Source organism: Camellia sinensis, chromosome 6 (genome assembly GCF_055761805.1).
Source record: "Camellia sinensis isolate YWXY chromosome 6, ASM5576180v1, whole genome shotgun sequence".
NCBI lineage: Eukaryota > Viridiplantae > Streptophyta > Magnoliopsida > Ericales > Theaceae > Camellia > Camellia sinensis.
The window spans coordinates 140,231,752-140,248,720 of record NC_138966.1 but is presented as its reverse complement, the minus strand read 5'-3'; the positions used below and the strand labels follow the sequence as shown (position 1 = coordinate 140,248,720).

Here is a 16,969-nt window from a genome sequence, read left to right as displayed (position 1 = left end):
ATTTTGCCCCTGCCTTCGGGCGCATATCTTGTTTGTCTTGCATGTTTGTCCAAGTCTTCAGCTTAGTCAAAAATGGATCGTCTCTGGGCTTTGACATTCACTCCCATCATTGTTATGACTTTCGAGTTCTGTCAAAGAGGGGCAACTGTAGACACCCCATTTTTGACCGTCCTCAAGACTTGGACGTCACCGCTTGAACACTCGGTGATCATCCATGTTTGTGTTCGTCTTGAGTTCCCGGAGGTCTCGGCTACGCACCTTGCCTCGAGATCTCTCGACTCGACTGTTTTGTGTCTGGTTTTGCACCAAACACTTGTGCGTTGCCTTGGAGGGGCAGGGAATGGCTTGTGGGCCATCCCCACACTCCACTGGCCATGGCTTGAGGCCACCGGCTGTGTTTTGTTGCCACCGGCCAAATTCTTGGCCGACCGGCACTATAGATGGCCGGCCAGCTATCTTTTTCTGGTCAATTGCATTTTTGGCCGGCCGACTACTGTGCATCTGCTTTTGCAGATATTTTTGTGCAGCTGGCATACACTGTCACCCCCTCCATACACGTGTATGGAGGGATTGCCCTCTTGTTAGCTTCCTTTGGAAGCTTTACAAGACTAATTGTCTATAAAAGAGAACCTCTTCTCTCTTGTTCAGGGGTTAGACAACTTAGACAACATTTTCAGAGCTTGAGATTTAGGGTTAGGGTTTACATATATCCTCTATCTCTATATATCTCTCTCTCTTGTGTTTAGTGTGTGTTTAGTCTCATTTTTGTGCACAAAGACCCACCATCACACCTTTTCTTAGTTGCTGAGGTACCAGAGGTCTTTCCTTGAAGCTTTTGGACTGGTTTGGAACCAAAAGAGCTGCTGGAACATTGTTTGTGAAGAGGGTCTACAAGGGTAAGACTTTTGTCCCTTTTTACCCCATTTTTACAAAGCTTTTTAGCCTATCTTGCATCTGTTTTTGAGCTTAGCATATAACATATAAAAGTCTTGTTTTTGTCTACTCTAAATAGTTTGTTAAGGGTGTTTTAAGCTTTGGGGTTGTTTGACTCCTCTTAAGGCTTGTTTGGCCTTTGTTTTGTGCCATTTTGGTTGAGCTCTGGGACCATTGTGTTTGGGCCTCCTCACCACTGAAATCTTGAGGGATTTCAGAGGTGAGGATGGTGCCTTGAGGTCCTAGGAAGGAGAGGGTCACCCCCTCTCCTTGTTGTCCTTGAAAAGGGCTATTTTTGCCTCTTGAGGGAGCATCTAGTTTAAGTGTGTGTTGACCATGCCTTGATTGATATTTATGCTTATTTTGCCATGAAATAGCATTGTGTTGAGTTGGTTTGGACACACCTTGCATGCTTTGCATACATGTCTTGTAATGCCATCATTTAGCCTTAACATGCATCTAGGCTTTGACCGTTGTTCAAGCATGTTTTAGGCCCTGCTTTGTGAAGCTTTTGTACTTGTTTTCCCATGCTTAAGGTCTGCCTTTAGTTGTTTTGGTCGACCATGGCATGCATTGCATAGCCCCTTTACATTGTTTAGCTTGTAGGCTTTAAATGTGTGAAGTGTTAAGCATGCATTGTTTGATTTATTTCAGTGGTTTGACACCACTTATAGCATCATTTCAGTCCTCATGACATGCTTGCATGCTTGCTTTTGATGCCTCTTTGATGCCTTATGAGGTTGTGTCTTATGCTCCATGTTTGGTCATTGTGCATGCCCTTGAATTTAAGTCATTTAGATGCCATCTAAGTGGTCTTTAGGCTTTGTTTTAATATGCTAAAACTCCGTTTTTGGTCATTTAATTCATGCCATGTTTGGTTTTGCTAAGGGTAGTTCAATACCTCCTTAGCTTGCCTTGAGTTTTGGACCTCTAATTGCATGCTTATGCTTGTCTTGTTGGCTTGGTTTGGCACCATTTTAACATGATTTTCAGAGCTTATGTTGCATGTCATTAGTCCATGTTTTTGTGCTTACAAGTTGTCTTCATATGCTTAAGTGTTGGACCATATTTGCATGCATGCGTGTGTGTGTGTTGGACCTCACTTCCATAGTATCGGCCACTGGTTTTGGCAAGCTTGCAAGCTACCCATGTTAGTTTAAGCCCACCCCTTTGCATGTTGTTGTATGTCCACCTTGTATGTTGTTGCATATTTGTGTGTTGTTGTATGATTGGAGTTGCATGATTGAATGAAGTCACATGCTTGCTTGCATGCTCGAACACCCACATTGTGCCTTGCATACTTGTTAGTTGCATTGTCTCATGTCCTATGTCTTGCACGACCATTGTATGCCTTGTATGCTTCTTAGCATTGTCCATGTTGCATACTAGTCGACATGCTTAGGATTGCATTGCATTTGCATGCATGTTCTTGAATTGCTTGTGATAGAGGTTGAGTTCAATTTGCTTGATTATGTGCATTGCATTCCATATCAACATGCACACTTGATTCTTTGGGCCATCATGCATGGAAATACGTGATTGGTGGCCCGAGAATCGAGGCCCATCCTCCTTTGAGTCATAAATATGATAAGGAATATGGTTGGTGCATACATTGCTTGAAATGCATTGCCATGCCAAGTTCTGTCCTCTGCTGCTGTCAAACCAGTTTTTTGCAAGAAGTTTTGGCCGACCGGCCATCCATTGTTGGCCGATGGATTATTTTGTGGCCAGTGACCATCATACATGGCCGGTGACTATTCCTCACGGCCGGTGGTGCTCCACAGCACTCAGAGAAGCAACCCTGGGACTTGTGCAGTCTTCAGAGAAGCAGAACAGTCAAAGCAGAGGCAGCTTGTACATGGCAGTGACATCCGAGCGGAATCGAGCACGCATCGCATTGGACCCTCTTCCCGAGGCTGTTTATTACTTAAATTAGATTAATTAATTTGCTTAATTAATTAGGTGGTCTGTAATATTTAATTAGCTTGTTAGTTAGTTAAATTGTATTATTCTTTCGGTCCCTCCGAGTGAGGGCTAACTTGTAATAAGTGTGGGTGCGTGTGTGCATGTCTTCCAACCCCCACTTCTTTCTCCCTTTTACTTATCTGCTTTTGATGGTTAGTATTAGGTCATATTTGATTTAGCATACCTTATGCTACGCATGTGTGCATCCATACATTTGTCTTGCATGCACCGGGCTCGGCGCATCATACTAACTGCATTGTATTTCAATTCCAAGTTGAATACGTGTTAGCTGTAGCATCATCATATGTCATCCATAGATTAGCCGAGCCTATTGTAGCTACATCTTGCATGTGTTGCATTAGCCATCTTAACATAAACTAGGATCATGCATATGATTACTAACTAGTTTCTGTTTTGGCTTGGAGTACTCGGTGAGCATTTATGTTTTAGCATCCTTGCATGCGTGTGAGTGTTGCCATGACAGCATGCTTACCATGAGGCTACTTGCTTATGTGATATAACTGTTTGAATGCCTGTGGTTGGAGGTTGAATTACCTAAATTGGAATAATGTATTAAAACTGTGAGTTTTAAGCCCACTAGATAGTGGCAAAACCATCTTTTCTAAAGCCCACTTGAGGGTGGCAAAACTTGCATTTTAGCCTACTTGCGAGTAGCAAACCATTTTCAAAACAAACATGCAATGTTTTGTTCCAATTTAGGCGATTTGGTCTATATTTGTTTGCTGTGCGCATAACATAGTAAATCTAGGCTAATAACCGGAATAAGAACACATAACGTTTTCAAAAATGGACATCACGGTTAGTAGAGGCCGATCTTCGGATCGGGCGAGAGGGGGTGCTCATAGCTGACCTTCCCCAATCGTACCCAAGCTCCCGAGCCGAGGCAACTTTGGTGATGACGGACACGTGGCCTTTGGTACTGAGTCAGGGTTTCCTAAATTCCCCATAAAAAATATTTAGGTGGCGACTCTGTATCTAGCAAAACAGTCCATGTTTGGCACTTCTTTCAAAATCTGTTTTTCTCAAAACAATTTGTCGAATTTGGACTCTTTGGTTCAGATTTAGAACCGTGACAATTTGAGAGTCCGAACTGTAGTGAACCCAAAACGAACAGAACGGGACTCGTCCTCCTGGGGCGTTCGGGGACATCTACAACATGCACCATAATTATGTATACAACATACTATAATAGAACAAGAATAGATTTATTGTTACTTTAGAGTTGTTGAGCCACAAGGTGCTTTCTCTCCCTCTCTCTTTTCTATCTCTTGCTCTCTCTTCCTCTCTCACGTTTCTACTGCTGCTGCTGCTATAGTGTTGTTCGGAACCCTAGGGTTGTTATATATATATATATATATATATCTAAACGAAACTCTAAATAAGTATCGTTTGTTTATATTATTTTTTTTCCTCTCACCATTAATTTAAATAAAATATAACTATTATTATATCAAAATATACTTACTAACTTGTCCCTATTTTTTTCTTTTAAATAAAAAAATCTTACCTCCAAATTAAAGACTTTTATCATAAATTTATTTTAGGTTTAAAATTACTTAAAAGACCCTCCAGATATTTAATTTGCACTTTAGGATTCACCATCAAAATATTTGAGATTGTAAAATTATTATTATTTAATTATTTACTTGATTTGTATATTCGGGTTCTCACACACTCCAAGACCACCACATAATTTTTCCATGGGCATGTTAGTAAGGTTGTTAAAATCAAAATATTATGTGAGATATTGTTGGGAGGACTCATAGATCGGATTGTAAAATTGAATTGAACATTATAAGATTTTCCTTTCAATATAATAATGTTTGTTACATTAAGACATTGGCTAATTATTTTTTCACATTCAACATCAAATGGCCGAGGAAAATGTTATTGATTATAATGTAGGAGAGGCCACCCTTTGCACTATTCTATATACAATCTATTAAAAGATTTATGCATATACACTATTCTATATACAATCTATTAAAAGATTTAGGCATATACATTTGTAATTATGTATTAACTAGTGAAGGACCACCCCTCTCTTCAGATGATGCATTAGCACTTAACCACTATGATTTCAATTTGGTTATGTAATTTCGTAATATGAATGTCAAAATCAATTTTTATTTTTTTAGAAAAAAAAATGAAAAACATTCCCTAACATTGCTACAATCAGGAGGTCCTGCACATATTACTAAATATTTTACAATCCTGAGGTGAGGGCTACTTCATACTGAGTGGTAAAATTGTCTGATAAAACAAACAGGACCTCTAACATATGAAATCGTACACAAAAATAGAGGAAAAATAAAGAATATGTGAGGAATCCATCAAATCCAGATTGAATAACAAAGCAGTTGATTCTAATCTCTTTGTGAGTGGAATATGGACTCTAGGCTTAAAGGAAAGAGTTTGTAGTACTATTTATTCAGAGGATTGAAAACTTTGACGAACCAGCATGCAAGTCTCAGTAGTCTTTATTTAGGTGATTTGAACGGGGTTCTTCTTGAGCAGTTTTGGGGAAATAATTACATTTGTTAGTTACCAACAAAGCTCATACATTTACATTTCTCAGTAATCCTCCAAACAAAGCCTGCTGGTTTTAACCAATATATGATAGGAGTGTAGTAGTGTGTCTGTTTTTCATTAACCATGCAAAAAGTTATAAGACTAAAAACACACATGATCAATTGAATATTTATATTAATCTGTCTCAGGTTGTGCTGTGGTTTAGCAACCAACAAAGCATAAGAAGGAGAAATAACATTATTGTATGTTACAATAAATATGCAAAATGGAATTTGCAATACAAAACCAAAAGATCGAATTAACCTAAATTTGATAATAGAAAGCGAATGCACTAGTCCTTTTGTATCGACTTCTGTTTAATAAATTACAAGTTGCCAAAGAACCCAGAATCGAATTCACAATACAATCAAGAGCCCTACACCTGATGATGACTTGCACTCTTAATATAAATATTAAGAAATGCAAAACAAGTAAAATCCGACAATAAATTAAAGAGAAACCAGAGTCTTTGAGTGATGAGTTTGCATCTGTTGATGAGCATAGCTAGAGCCTGGAACATTAATTTGATCAGAAAAATATGCATTTAGCTCTGATATATTGAAAAAGAAAAATTGTCAGAGCATATTCACTGCAATATATACTTACTGTCATTGTCCAAATTCAAAGATTATGTACAGCCAACAAGTAGGGTTGTGCAAGGTTTCCCTGCCTAGGACGGGTTTCTAGCAAGCTCCTCTACCAAATCAAATGAAAAGAAAATGCAATATGCAATACCGTATCTGGCTTTCAAAGTTCGTCTTGCCTGTTTTATCCTCCTAAATGGTTAGTGAAACTGATTAGAAATGCTTTGTAGAATGGAATTTAAGAATCAACTTATTGCTGGACCTACAAAAGAAATATGGTTTGGCCTAGTTTAGTTTTCTTATACTAAAAAAAGTGGAGGAAAAAAAAATCACCACAAAAGCAAATAGAACAAAATATTCAATAATCTCAGATTTTTAACATAAGATATCAGATGTTAAAAGGGCTATGGCTATGGCTTGCTTAAGTGTAAGGCAAACTTTGAGACACTTCCTAAAGAGACAAACTGATTTCTCAAATGTGTACAAACTTTAATGCTTCTTGTGTGAAGTAGGCAAGACCAAGCACTTCAAACTAAGACCCAAGACTAAGCTCCACAGATTTCAGAATTGAAGCCATCAATTATGCAATTTTCATATGTTTTGTCGGCTCCCAATTGAAATGGGAAGATAAGAATAATTTGGTAACACAAATATTAGATTCCGAAACAAACTGAATTGGGGAGAGGGGGGACATTAAACCTGTTGTCTATATTGTAATAGAATTTTCAGCTTTTAATATTTCTCTTCGCCTGATTTCTTGTAATTTGGATGAGATGCCAGTTATGAACATTAGATTATCAGCCTGCTTTTTGTCAAAAGGAGATAAGAAGATCAAATGTGTGTGGGAGCAAGCGCGCGCGTGCGTGTGTGTGTGTGTGTGTGTGTGTGTGTGAGAGAGAGAGAGAGAGAGAGAGAGCAAGAGTGAGGAGAATATCACCTGCAAATCTTTGGCCACACTTGATCTATGTAACCGTAAACTAGACACAATTATTCTTTGACTTCACATGTAAGATAATCTGTACATGAATACACGTTTCTAGATGAGTTAGAGATGACTTGATGGGGTTATTTAACTCGTACATGAACCAAACTTGATTTGGAGATGAAAGAAGAAAAGGCAACAAAATGTTATATATAATTTGTTAGATGCTCCAAGTAACAGATCACATATTTAAGAAACTAACATATATATCCAATTTGTAGAAAAATGCAAGCATTAACAGACAATTTGAAATTGAATCATACGATCTGAACTCCAAACAAGAACTACATACATGATTCAATCATCCAAGTGAACTGTTGTTGCAACTTCATCTTAGATTAATTGGCTCCTGCTCAAACAACCTCAGCTGCATATGCAACAAATCAAATATAACTGACCAAAGTGTTATAATCGGAAATATCAGTTATGAACATTAGGTTATCAACCTGCTTTTTATCTTCTCTTGTCTATATTGTAATAGAATTTTCAGCTTTTAATATTTCTCTTCGCCTGATTTCTTGTAATTTAGATGAGATGCCAGTTATGAACATTAGGTTATTAGCCTGCTTTTTGTCAAAAGGAGATAAAAAGATCAAATGTGTGTAGGAGTAAGCATGTGTGTGTGTGTGTGTGTGTGTGCACGTGAGTGTGTGTGTGTGTGTGTGAGTGAGTGTGTGTGTGTGTGTGTGAGTGAGAGAGAGAGAGAGAAAGGAGAATACCACCTACAAATCTTTGGCTGCACTTGATCTTTGTAACCCTAAACTAGACAGAATTATTCTTTGACTTCACATGCAAAATAATCTGTACATGAATACACGTTTCCAGATGAGTTAGAGATGACTTGATGGGGTTATTTAACTCGTACACCAAACTTGATTTGGAGATGAGAAAAAAAGAAGAAAAGGCAACAAAATGCTATATGTAATTTTTTAGATGCTCCAAATAATGGATCACATATTGAAGAAACTAACATATATAGCCAATTTGCAGAAAAAGGCAGGCATTAACAGATAAATTGAAATTGAATCATACGATATGGACTCCAAACAAGAACTACATACATGATTCAATCATCCAAGTGGACTGTTGTTGCAACCTCATCTTAGATTAATTGGCTCATGCTCAAACTACCTCTGCTGCACATGCAACAAATCAATATGACTGACCAAAGTGTTATAATCGGAAATGTCAACTCAACTCAGGTGACTTTTGCATACTCTAAGTTACGTCAAGCACTATGGCTTTTAGAATCAGTGATATACAAAATAGCATGGAAACCCCGTGTTTAAGGACATGCTATGTAAAGCTATATGCAACTTTTAGTGGCTTAATTGGACATAGCTCAGTTAAAAGCAATACTCCCAGGAACCCACAGTTGGGGCACCATCTTCATTGTGAGTTTTAGATCATTTAGCTTCATAACCTGAAATGAGATTATTTAAAATTGGAACATCACAAAAGCATTAGTTCAAAATGGAAACATGTCATTTCATCAAAGCCCATGGATGATTTTTTAGGATGGATACAAAATTCTCAAATTTCAGGAATATTCTAATCAAACCTATGTATGTTTTTTTAGGATGGATACAAAATCCATAAAATTAAATTTTGATTAACACTAAAAATTGGCCTTTTGAATTGGAAGCAGGTAACATCATAATTCCCATGTTCTGATAACAAAGTTGACTAAAATATAAATAGGAAGTCATTTTTCATATCCCATTTTCGGAAAATTAGCTCATTCAATTCATGTCTTTGTAAATAACAACATAAAACCAACATTTACGTAATGAAGATGGAGGCAATGCATCGCATGCCTTCCTAGTTTTTTTTTTTTTTTTTTTTATTTGTTTTTTTGTTAGCTATAGAAAATCAAAATTTGACTCAAAGCTAAGCAGGAAAGCATTTTGAAGACCGGTTGATCATTGAAATTATTTAGTTTTTCACTTGACGAGAATCTGCAACTGACAAGTGGAACTATTAAGCTTGAAAATTACAAAAAAAATAACTCAAATGACTAACAACATTCAAGGAACAACCTACAAAGTTTGCATAAGATTGCTCTGATTCTTCAAAATCATGTGCATTAACGATTACCTCTTCTCCCTACATTGATTATTAACGGACTGCACTTATTGATTGTACTGCTGGCAGGCAATAAATCCAGCATTTACACTTGAAGAAAAACTGGAACTCCTCCTTGTAGAAGAGATCCGGTAACATAGCAATTTGTGGGAGCACAGAAAGATTAATAAACCTGGAAATATTTATATATATATATATATATATATAAAAGTTTCAAAGAAAAAAAAAACCTTACAAACTATTACATACTCATGATTTGGCAAAGTGTACCCTAGAGAGACTAGATAAAAATGTATAATAATACATATAAAAAAGCTAGATTAAAACTGATGGACTTTAGAGAGAGAGAGAGAGAGAGAGAGAGAGAGAGAGAGAGAGAAAGAGAAAGAGAGAAATTACATAATTAGCAGTAGACTATTTGATGCTTCATCTTGAAGAAGAAGATTCATCATTTGTAGAGTAAGGTTCATCATTCAAGAAATGCTTCGTGACCTGAAACCCAAAAAGGGGTAGTAAGATAAAGGAAGCGAGCAAACAATATTGGGAAGGTGGGGGATGGGATGGGGGTGAGATGAGAAGGTAAAAGAAGAAATCATGAATATGGATCACAATTGGAGAAATATATAAGTTACCTTTAAATCTTCACCATGCGGATTTTTGGAATATGGGCAATCTTGTGCCGTTCTTGGCCACTGTCCCATGCACATCTTTCATAGAGAAGGGGACAATTATATATTGTCAAATAGTGTAAATTGGTGAGGCGTTGCATTGCTTCCATGGTGGGAAGATTCATTAGATCCATGCAGCACTCGAGCTCCAAAGAATAAAGAGATGAAAGGCTACCCAGCCACTCCGGCAGAGCTTCCATTCCATGAATATTAGACATTGACAAGTGTCTCAAGGTAGTGAGGTGCTGAAGTTGATCAGGCAGATACCTGAGCTTTTTCCAGCCATGTAAGAGTCAGAGACACCAAGGAGATGAAGGGGTAGTGTTTGGGGTTTGGGTGATATTTGGTATCCTCATCATCAACCTTTTCAGATGCTGCACTTACGGTGGTGGAAGGCCAGGGGAAATATTCGAGCTCTTCTGAGAAGCAACCTATGTGCAATGTTTGAAGGCTGGTCAGGCAAATAGCCTCTTATCCTACCAACCCACTAATCTTGGACATTCGCAAATCTGCAATTCCAGAAGGGATAGGAGGCTGCATAATTCATCTGGATCGGCAATTATTAAATTCGGACACCATTTTATCACTAATGTTATAAGGGTTTGTTGTAACAGCCTCTTTGGTAAACATGTCAAATTTGTGCACGATAAAATACAAAGCCGCTGAAGGGATGTTAAGCCGCTGCAATTGGACGTTTCTTCTTCTGTTTCTTCAATTATTAATTTCCGACATTCTTCTATCTCTAATGTGACAAGGGTTTGTTGTAGCAGCCCCTTTGGTAAACATGTCAATTCTTCGCAATGTGAAATCCGAAGCCGCTGAAGAGATGTTAAGCCGCTGCAATTGGACGCTTCTTCTTCTTCTTCTATTTCTTCAATTATACATCTTAGATTTGGGCAATTAGCTATCGTTAAGTCCCCAAGAGACACAAGGTTTTGGAAGTTATTTGGCAAATAACATAGCTCTTCCAAGTTACATAATGTCAGCTTTGTTAGGATTTTGCCACTTTTTTCCAACAAATCTACCAGTAAAACTTCAGTCTCCAATTTGAAACAATCGTACACCTCTATTCTCCTATCCTAAGAGCAACGCTCATCCAGATGAAATCTATATGGAACTTGACCAATAATCAATTCCTGTGAGGATAACAAACGACTTGGAATTTTGGTCAACTCAGGGCAATTTCTAATAAATAGCCACTCAAGCAGAGGAAAGAAAATAATGGTGTCCGAGGACGATGATGATACCCTAAGCCCAGACCATTCTTCTATGTCTGGCATATCATCTAGATAAAGTTCTCTTAGTGCTGGAAATACAATGATTGGTGCTTTTGTTGCTGTTGCCGTTGTTGCTGTCCCACTGCAGCTACCAGAGATGAAGCCATGATTATCATGATCATGATTGACAACACTGTGACAACCATAGAACTGAGGACCAATACGTTTCAGATTTCTTAATCCAAACATTCTAATAACCTCAAGATGTGGAAGATTTCCGAGTGGCGGGACTTGTTCACATCTTGTGCACTCGGATATTTCTATCTTAACCAAATTTTGAAGCAATTGTGCATCTCTACCACTCATCATCCATGATGCAAAACTTTGTCCTTCAAATTTCTTAAGTTTGAAAACCTTAAGGTTCCCATGAGGTTTAAGTCCTTCCAACACATCCTGGTGGTTAATTCTATTAGTGTCTTCTGCTGTTGAAGGACTATCCCAACAAAATCCCAATTCATGAATGTTTGGCTTTCCTGATATATTTGCCTTTTCTGCTTCTTCCCTGCCTTTCACCCGTTCAAGATTGTAAATCATTAACTTACCTCTTAGTTTACTTAAGCTACCCAGCTCTTCAATTTTATGGCCCTTATCCTCACCCACAACAAAATATGGTAATGTTTGCAAAGCAGTCAACGTCCCTATCATCATTGGCATCAATTTCCTATTCTCTTCTACATCATAATCATCAATATAAAAATGTCTCAAGCTAACCAACTTACAGAATTTTTCTGGAAGCATTTGCAAATGTTTGAAAGATGGAAGTCTCAAGGTTTGCAAATTGTAAAGCTTGGTGATAAAACTAGGTAGGGTTCTAATTTTTGACCTTGAGAGGTCAAGATACCTCAAATGTATGAACATACGGATGGAACTTCGCAACTCTTTCATATCATATCGTTCCAAACTCAGGGCACGTATACACTTAACTTTTGCAATGTTTATAGGAAGATTTTCAGTTAAAAATAGTGTCCTTAGTTTTCCAACATTTTCTTTTGGAATTTCGAAACTTGTTCTTCCCATTAAATCCAATGACAAATGTTGAAGCTCAGAATTATAATTCACCTCACTAGCAATAGAAGTCGAAGTCGAAGTAGAACAGCTACCCTCTGAGACATTTATTGCCAGATCATGCACAAGATCGTGCATTTTGCAACAGGTAATATTATTGTACTCATCCAATTTAACATCTTGAAACAAAGAATTGTGCAACAAAATATTAAAATAATCATTACCAACATCTTCCATTTCCAAATTGGTTCCCGAAGAAGGCTGAAGATATCCTTGACCCATCCAAAGTTGAATCAACTCATTCCTTTGAATGTTAAAATCTTTTGGAAAAATAGAACAATATGCAAAACAGTGTTTCAATGATGATGGTAAGTGATCAAAACTTAGCCTTATATTGGTTGGATTCCATTTTTTATTTCAGGTGAACTCCATATTTCACTATTTTCGATTGACACCCATTCATCTTCATTTTTCTTACATTAAACCTCCTAGTGTCTTTATTGCCAATGGCACACCCTTACACTTTTTCACCATTTTTCCACCAATGTCCACCAACTTCTGAGTCTCTGTTGGTCCTCCATTAGCAAATGCTCTTTTCCTAAACATGGTCCAACTATCATTTTCTGATAGTTGGTTCAAATGATGAGTGAGAGAGGGAGACGTCCTCATGGTTGATACCACATCCATACTACGGGTTGTAGCCATAATTTTACTTCCCTTGGAACCACCTATCCCTAGCAAAGAATCTCTCATGCGCACCCATTTGTCTTGATTTTCATTCCACACATCGTCTAGCACGAGCAAATACTTTTTTCCATTTAGTTTTTCTCCAAGCTTTTTCACTATTCCTTGAACATTTTGTGTTTCACACTTATTCCCAGTGAGACACTCAACCATCTCATTCAATAGCCCTTCAACTTTGAAATCATCAGAGACACAAATCCACATTCTCTGCTCACCAAAAGTCTTCACCACCTCATCATGTTTGTAAACTAGTTGAGCAAGGGTTGTCTTACCCGCCCCACCCATTCCTACAATGGCAATGACAGGTAAATCATCTACAGTGTTGTCAGAGCCAAGCATCATGTCTATCACTGTTGACACATCACCATCCCTTCCCACAACTTGTTTATCATCTACAAAGGGGATAGTCAGCCTGAAATTGACTTCTCTAGGTTCAACACTAGTACTAGCATTTAAGATCTGATCAGCTGGTCTAAGACCGATGCCTTCTGCATCTTTCTTAAGATTGTCTAATAACAAATTGATATTCTTGACCTTATTAGCCATCTTGAAACGAAATGGCAGTGGATTTGAGAGGCAGAAGAAGAAGAACTTGCATACCTTGTTGTTCCTCATGAATCGGTTTTGTACCTCTAACTTTCGTCGAAGGACTTCAAAGGCAAGTTCATCCAGCACGTCATCAGCACTGCACGCAACAGAGTTGAGTTTCTTCAGCCAAACTTGCATTGTTTTTAGATTTACTCGTCCTCGGTGGTTCTCAGCATCACATAACAGAGCTTGTGTCAATTTCAACCTGTCTTCAAGCCTTTGAAGGTCATCCTTGAAACCCCAAGCCAGTTTGATCTGTTCAGTTGCTAGTGGAATCAAGGGATTCAGGATCCCCTGAGCAGCAGAGATGAGAACAGACGCTGACATCTTTGATCTTTCTTTTCCTTGTGATTCCAAAAGAAACTTGAATGGATGGTGATGGATTGAACAGAGAGAAAATGCTTAATTGGAAACAATTAGAGAATACAAACACAAATACAAAGAGAGATATTTGTCTGCTGTTGGGGCTGTGCCTTTACTGGAGAGGAGGGAGAAAGTATTATATAGTAGTGGAATTGGAAGGTGTATTATATGGGAAAGCATCAAGCTTGGCATTTGTCTCTTGCTTTTTAGTCAAGGATTAAATGTTTCCTTCCAACTCTTTTATTCTTTTGAGGTTGGAGTATTTGTCAAGTAGCTGCAACCTGCAGGGGTTGGGTTTCTTGCCCAAAATAAGGATTGATACTTTTTGTTCATGGGGCTGTTTCCCTACTGCGTGTGCATGGTAAGGGTTCATTCCTTGTGAATGTATATTTACAAATGATGACTTGCGAAATATTATTAGATCACACAGGCAATGCGACATAATATTTCTGGAGTATTTATTAAATTTGTGTACTGGACTGATGAGACTGCTGACAAAAATTCACACCATTTAAGAATTTTTTTTTTTTTTTTTGTTACACATAAAGAGGAAATTAATGAGTTCTAGATTATCAAGCTTGAAGTGACAAAAAAAAAAAAAAAAAAAAAAGACCTTATCAAGCTTGAACAAAAAGACATCATCAACTTTAATATTATCTTTGAACTCTTTGCAATGTAAGTTATGACTAGATTTGATGCAGCATTGAACTGCAATCCAAGAATCAAAACTTTTCGTGGGGCTGAGGATTGTATTTTGCTTTATCTTCACAGGCACATCTCTTTCAATTCGTTTACCTTCGCCCTGTGCCAATGATTCTTCTAGCTGATGGGGGTGAAGGGTGGGAAAAGAAAATAATTGGTGATCCGAGATCACCATTATGGTTGGCCAACTCAGTTAAAGTAGAGCCCAAAATCTCACATTCTCCCTTTGTGAGAATGGAGTTCTGACCAAGTGAGATCTCGAGTCATACTTTAAGTGAGTCAACCAATCTTAATTACTCAAAACCATTAATAACATGGCAGTCTCAAACCACCAAAAACCGATTGAATTTCAGTCTATCGTATTCAGTTGAATGAAGCTGGTATTAAGATAGATTAGGCACATAATCAACCAAATCTAAGTTGCCTAAGAGCCCTTACACTTTAATAGGAAGTTGAGGGGTTTAATTTCCTATCCCTGTATGTTTTGGAGTCTTTCCCTCTTTTTCATATTTGTACAGAGTTAAAATATTGCATAAATTATACTAATTTCTATTAAATAATGAAAAAAACTGTAGAATGTCACACTACTAGCATTTTTATATAAAAATACTCTTTTGAAATATGAACGTAACAATATGTTGACTCATACTGGTAGGCATTTTTTAGTCAAATGAATTGAAAATGATGTTATTATTATTTAGGAAAATGATATATAAGTTTATTTTTTAAATTTAGTGATGTGTCAAAAAGATAATTAATTGATACCAATCATCTTTTTGCCACGTTACTAAGTCTAAAAAGCGAGTCTAACTTTTATACCTGAATAGTGATACCTTATCATTTATTAGACTTAAACGTTTATTTGACCTTTTATATCCAAACACTCATATTTCATATTTTAATAATACACAGTTGAAAGAATAAAGATAATGTTACACCTTTTTGTGGTAACATTACGCATGATTTTTATCGAAATATTTTTGATTCACAAATTATTGTGACCACAAATTTTATGATAATGTTACACATTTTCATTATGAGTCACAATTACTCTATTATAAGATTACATAACATGGAACATATAGTACACACCCCTTAAAGTATAAAAGAGATTTCCATTGAAATTACATGCTTTTGAATTGCATCCTGAATTGCTTTCCCAAATTCAAACTAAAAGTATTTTCTCCTTTATACACACATGGAGAAACAATACTGCAACAATAATCATATTTTTATACCATATTAGCTGACATGTGTGGTAATTACTTATTATAATTACATTGGTTTAATAGGTCTCACAATTTACACGGTAACATGATAAATTAAATATGGTATAAAATTATAATCAATATAACAACATTCAAGGAAACTGATGAGTTCTAAAAAGCTTGGACAAGAAGACATCATCAACTTTAATATTTGATCTTTTAAACTCTTTGCACGAAAGAAAGTTAATGTAAGTAATTGCCTTGATTTGATTTAATTCAACAATCAGAACTTTGCGTGAGGTTGGGGGTGAGAACTCTATTTTGCTTTAGATTTAAGAGCCATAAAAGGTTTTTTAAGCAAATGGAATAATCTTTCACAACCCTTTCAATTCGCATAACTTTGGCGTGTTCTAATGATTCTAGCTGATGCTGATGTGGGTGCAGGTGGAGGAGAAATTTTCGGTAATCAATTATGATCATATGTCATTCTTTTCTCTTATCAGGGCATTATGGTTGAGTCCAAATTCTCTGTATCTGGTTCTTCTCTCTGTTCTTTTTCCTTCTTTTTTTTTTTTCAAGTCTGCCCCCAAAACGCCCCCAAAACAACGTCGTTTTGGAGGCACTACAGAAGCCCCACAAGAAACCACTACAAAGATCTGGACTCGTATATGTCATGTGAGTGAACCAAACGAGAGATCAGTGTCATTTTCAAAACCTTAAGGGAGGATTTTATAATTATGAAAAATATAAGTGGAGGTCAATATAGTTTGCCCCACTTTCTAGCCTACTATTGCAATTGCATAGAATATTGCTGATTCCAGTGTGCTCATTCATTTAAGACGCGAAATTGGAATCTGTTTCATTTTATTTGTTCAATCAACGATTGAACAAATAAAATGAATTTCAAAATACCACCACCAAAAGAATTATACATAATTTGACAATAGAAAGCAAATGCACAATTACATTCAAGAGCCCTCCACCAGATGACACTCTAATATAAATATTTACAAATGTACAATGCATAAAAGCCAGCCATAGCCGAAAGAGAAACCTCAAAATTCAAATCTTTGAAATTTGAATGATGGATTTGCTCCAGCCTCCTGTTGATGGTGCACTACAATGAATAATAGAATTTGATGTCTCAAATCACAGCAACAAGCAGATATCTAAAGCCTGTAACAAGAATTTGATCAGAAAAAATGCAGTTAGCTTTGATACATCGAAAAGGAAAATGGTCAGCGCATATATGTTCACAACAATTTATACTTAC

General features: G+C 36.9%; 1 protein-coding gene across 50 annotated transcripts; it reads right to left on the bottom strand.

Moving 5' to 3' along the window:
- Window positions 1–5,742: 5,742 nt before the first annotated feature.
- Window positions 5,743–14,287, bottom strand: LOC114314947 (putative disease resistance protein RGA3). 50 transcript variants are annotated; one of them, XM_082874912.1, is made up of 11 exons: window positions 9,774–14,287; window positions 9,541–9,633; window positions 9,154–9,313; window positions 8,118–8,192; window positions 7,779–7,857; window positions 7,503–7,619; window positions 7,349–7,423; window positions 7,012–7,090; window positions 6,774–6,876; window positions 6,097–6,336; window positions 5,743–6,001 (listed from the first exon to the last, which is right to left on the bottom strand). In XM_082874912.1, the coding sequence occupies exon 1, from the start codon at window positions 13,748–13,750 to the stop codon at window positions 12,566–12,568; it is 1,185 nt and encodes a 394-aa protein (XP_082731038.1). In that variant the 5' UTR covers window positions 13,751–14,287; the 3' UTR covers window positions 5,743–6,001; window positions 6,097–6,336; window positions 6,774–6,876; window positions 7,012–7,090; window positions 7,349–7,423; window positions 7,503–7,619; window positions 7,779–7,857; window positions 8,118–8,192; window positions 9,154–9,313; window positions 9,541–9,633; window positions 9,774–12,565. The 50 variants fall into 50 exon arrangements, with proteins under 50 accessions (XP_082731038.1, XP_082731040.1, XP_082731036.1 ...); XM_082874914.1 differs by lacking the exon at window positions 9,154–9,313; XM_082874910.1 differs by lacking the exon at window positions 7,503–7,619 and having other exon boundaries at window positions 6,097–6,876.
- Window positions 14,288–16,969: the final 2,682 nt, after the last annotated feature.

Bases quoted from the DNA above. Each gene is read 5' to 3' on its own strand.
- LOC114314947 (XM_082874873.1), bottom strand. From the start codon at position 12,373: ATGGGTCAAGGATATCTTCAGCCTTCTTCGGGAACCAATTTGGAAATG.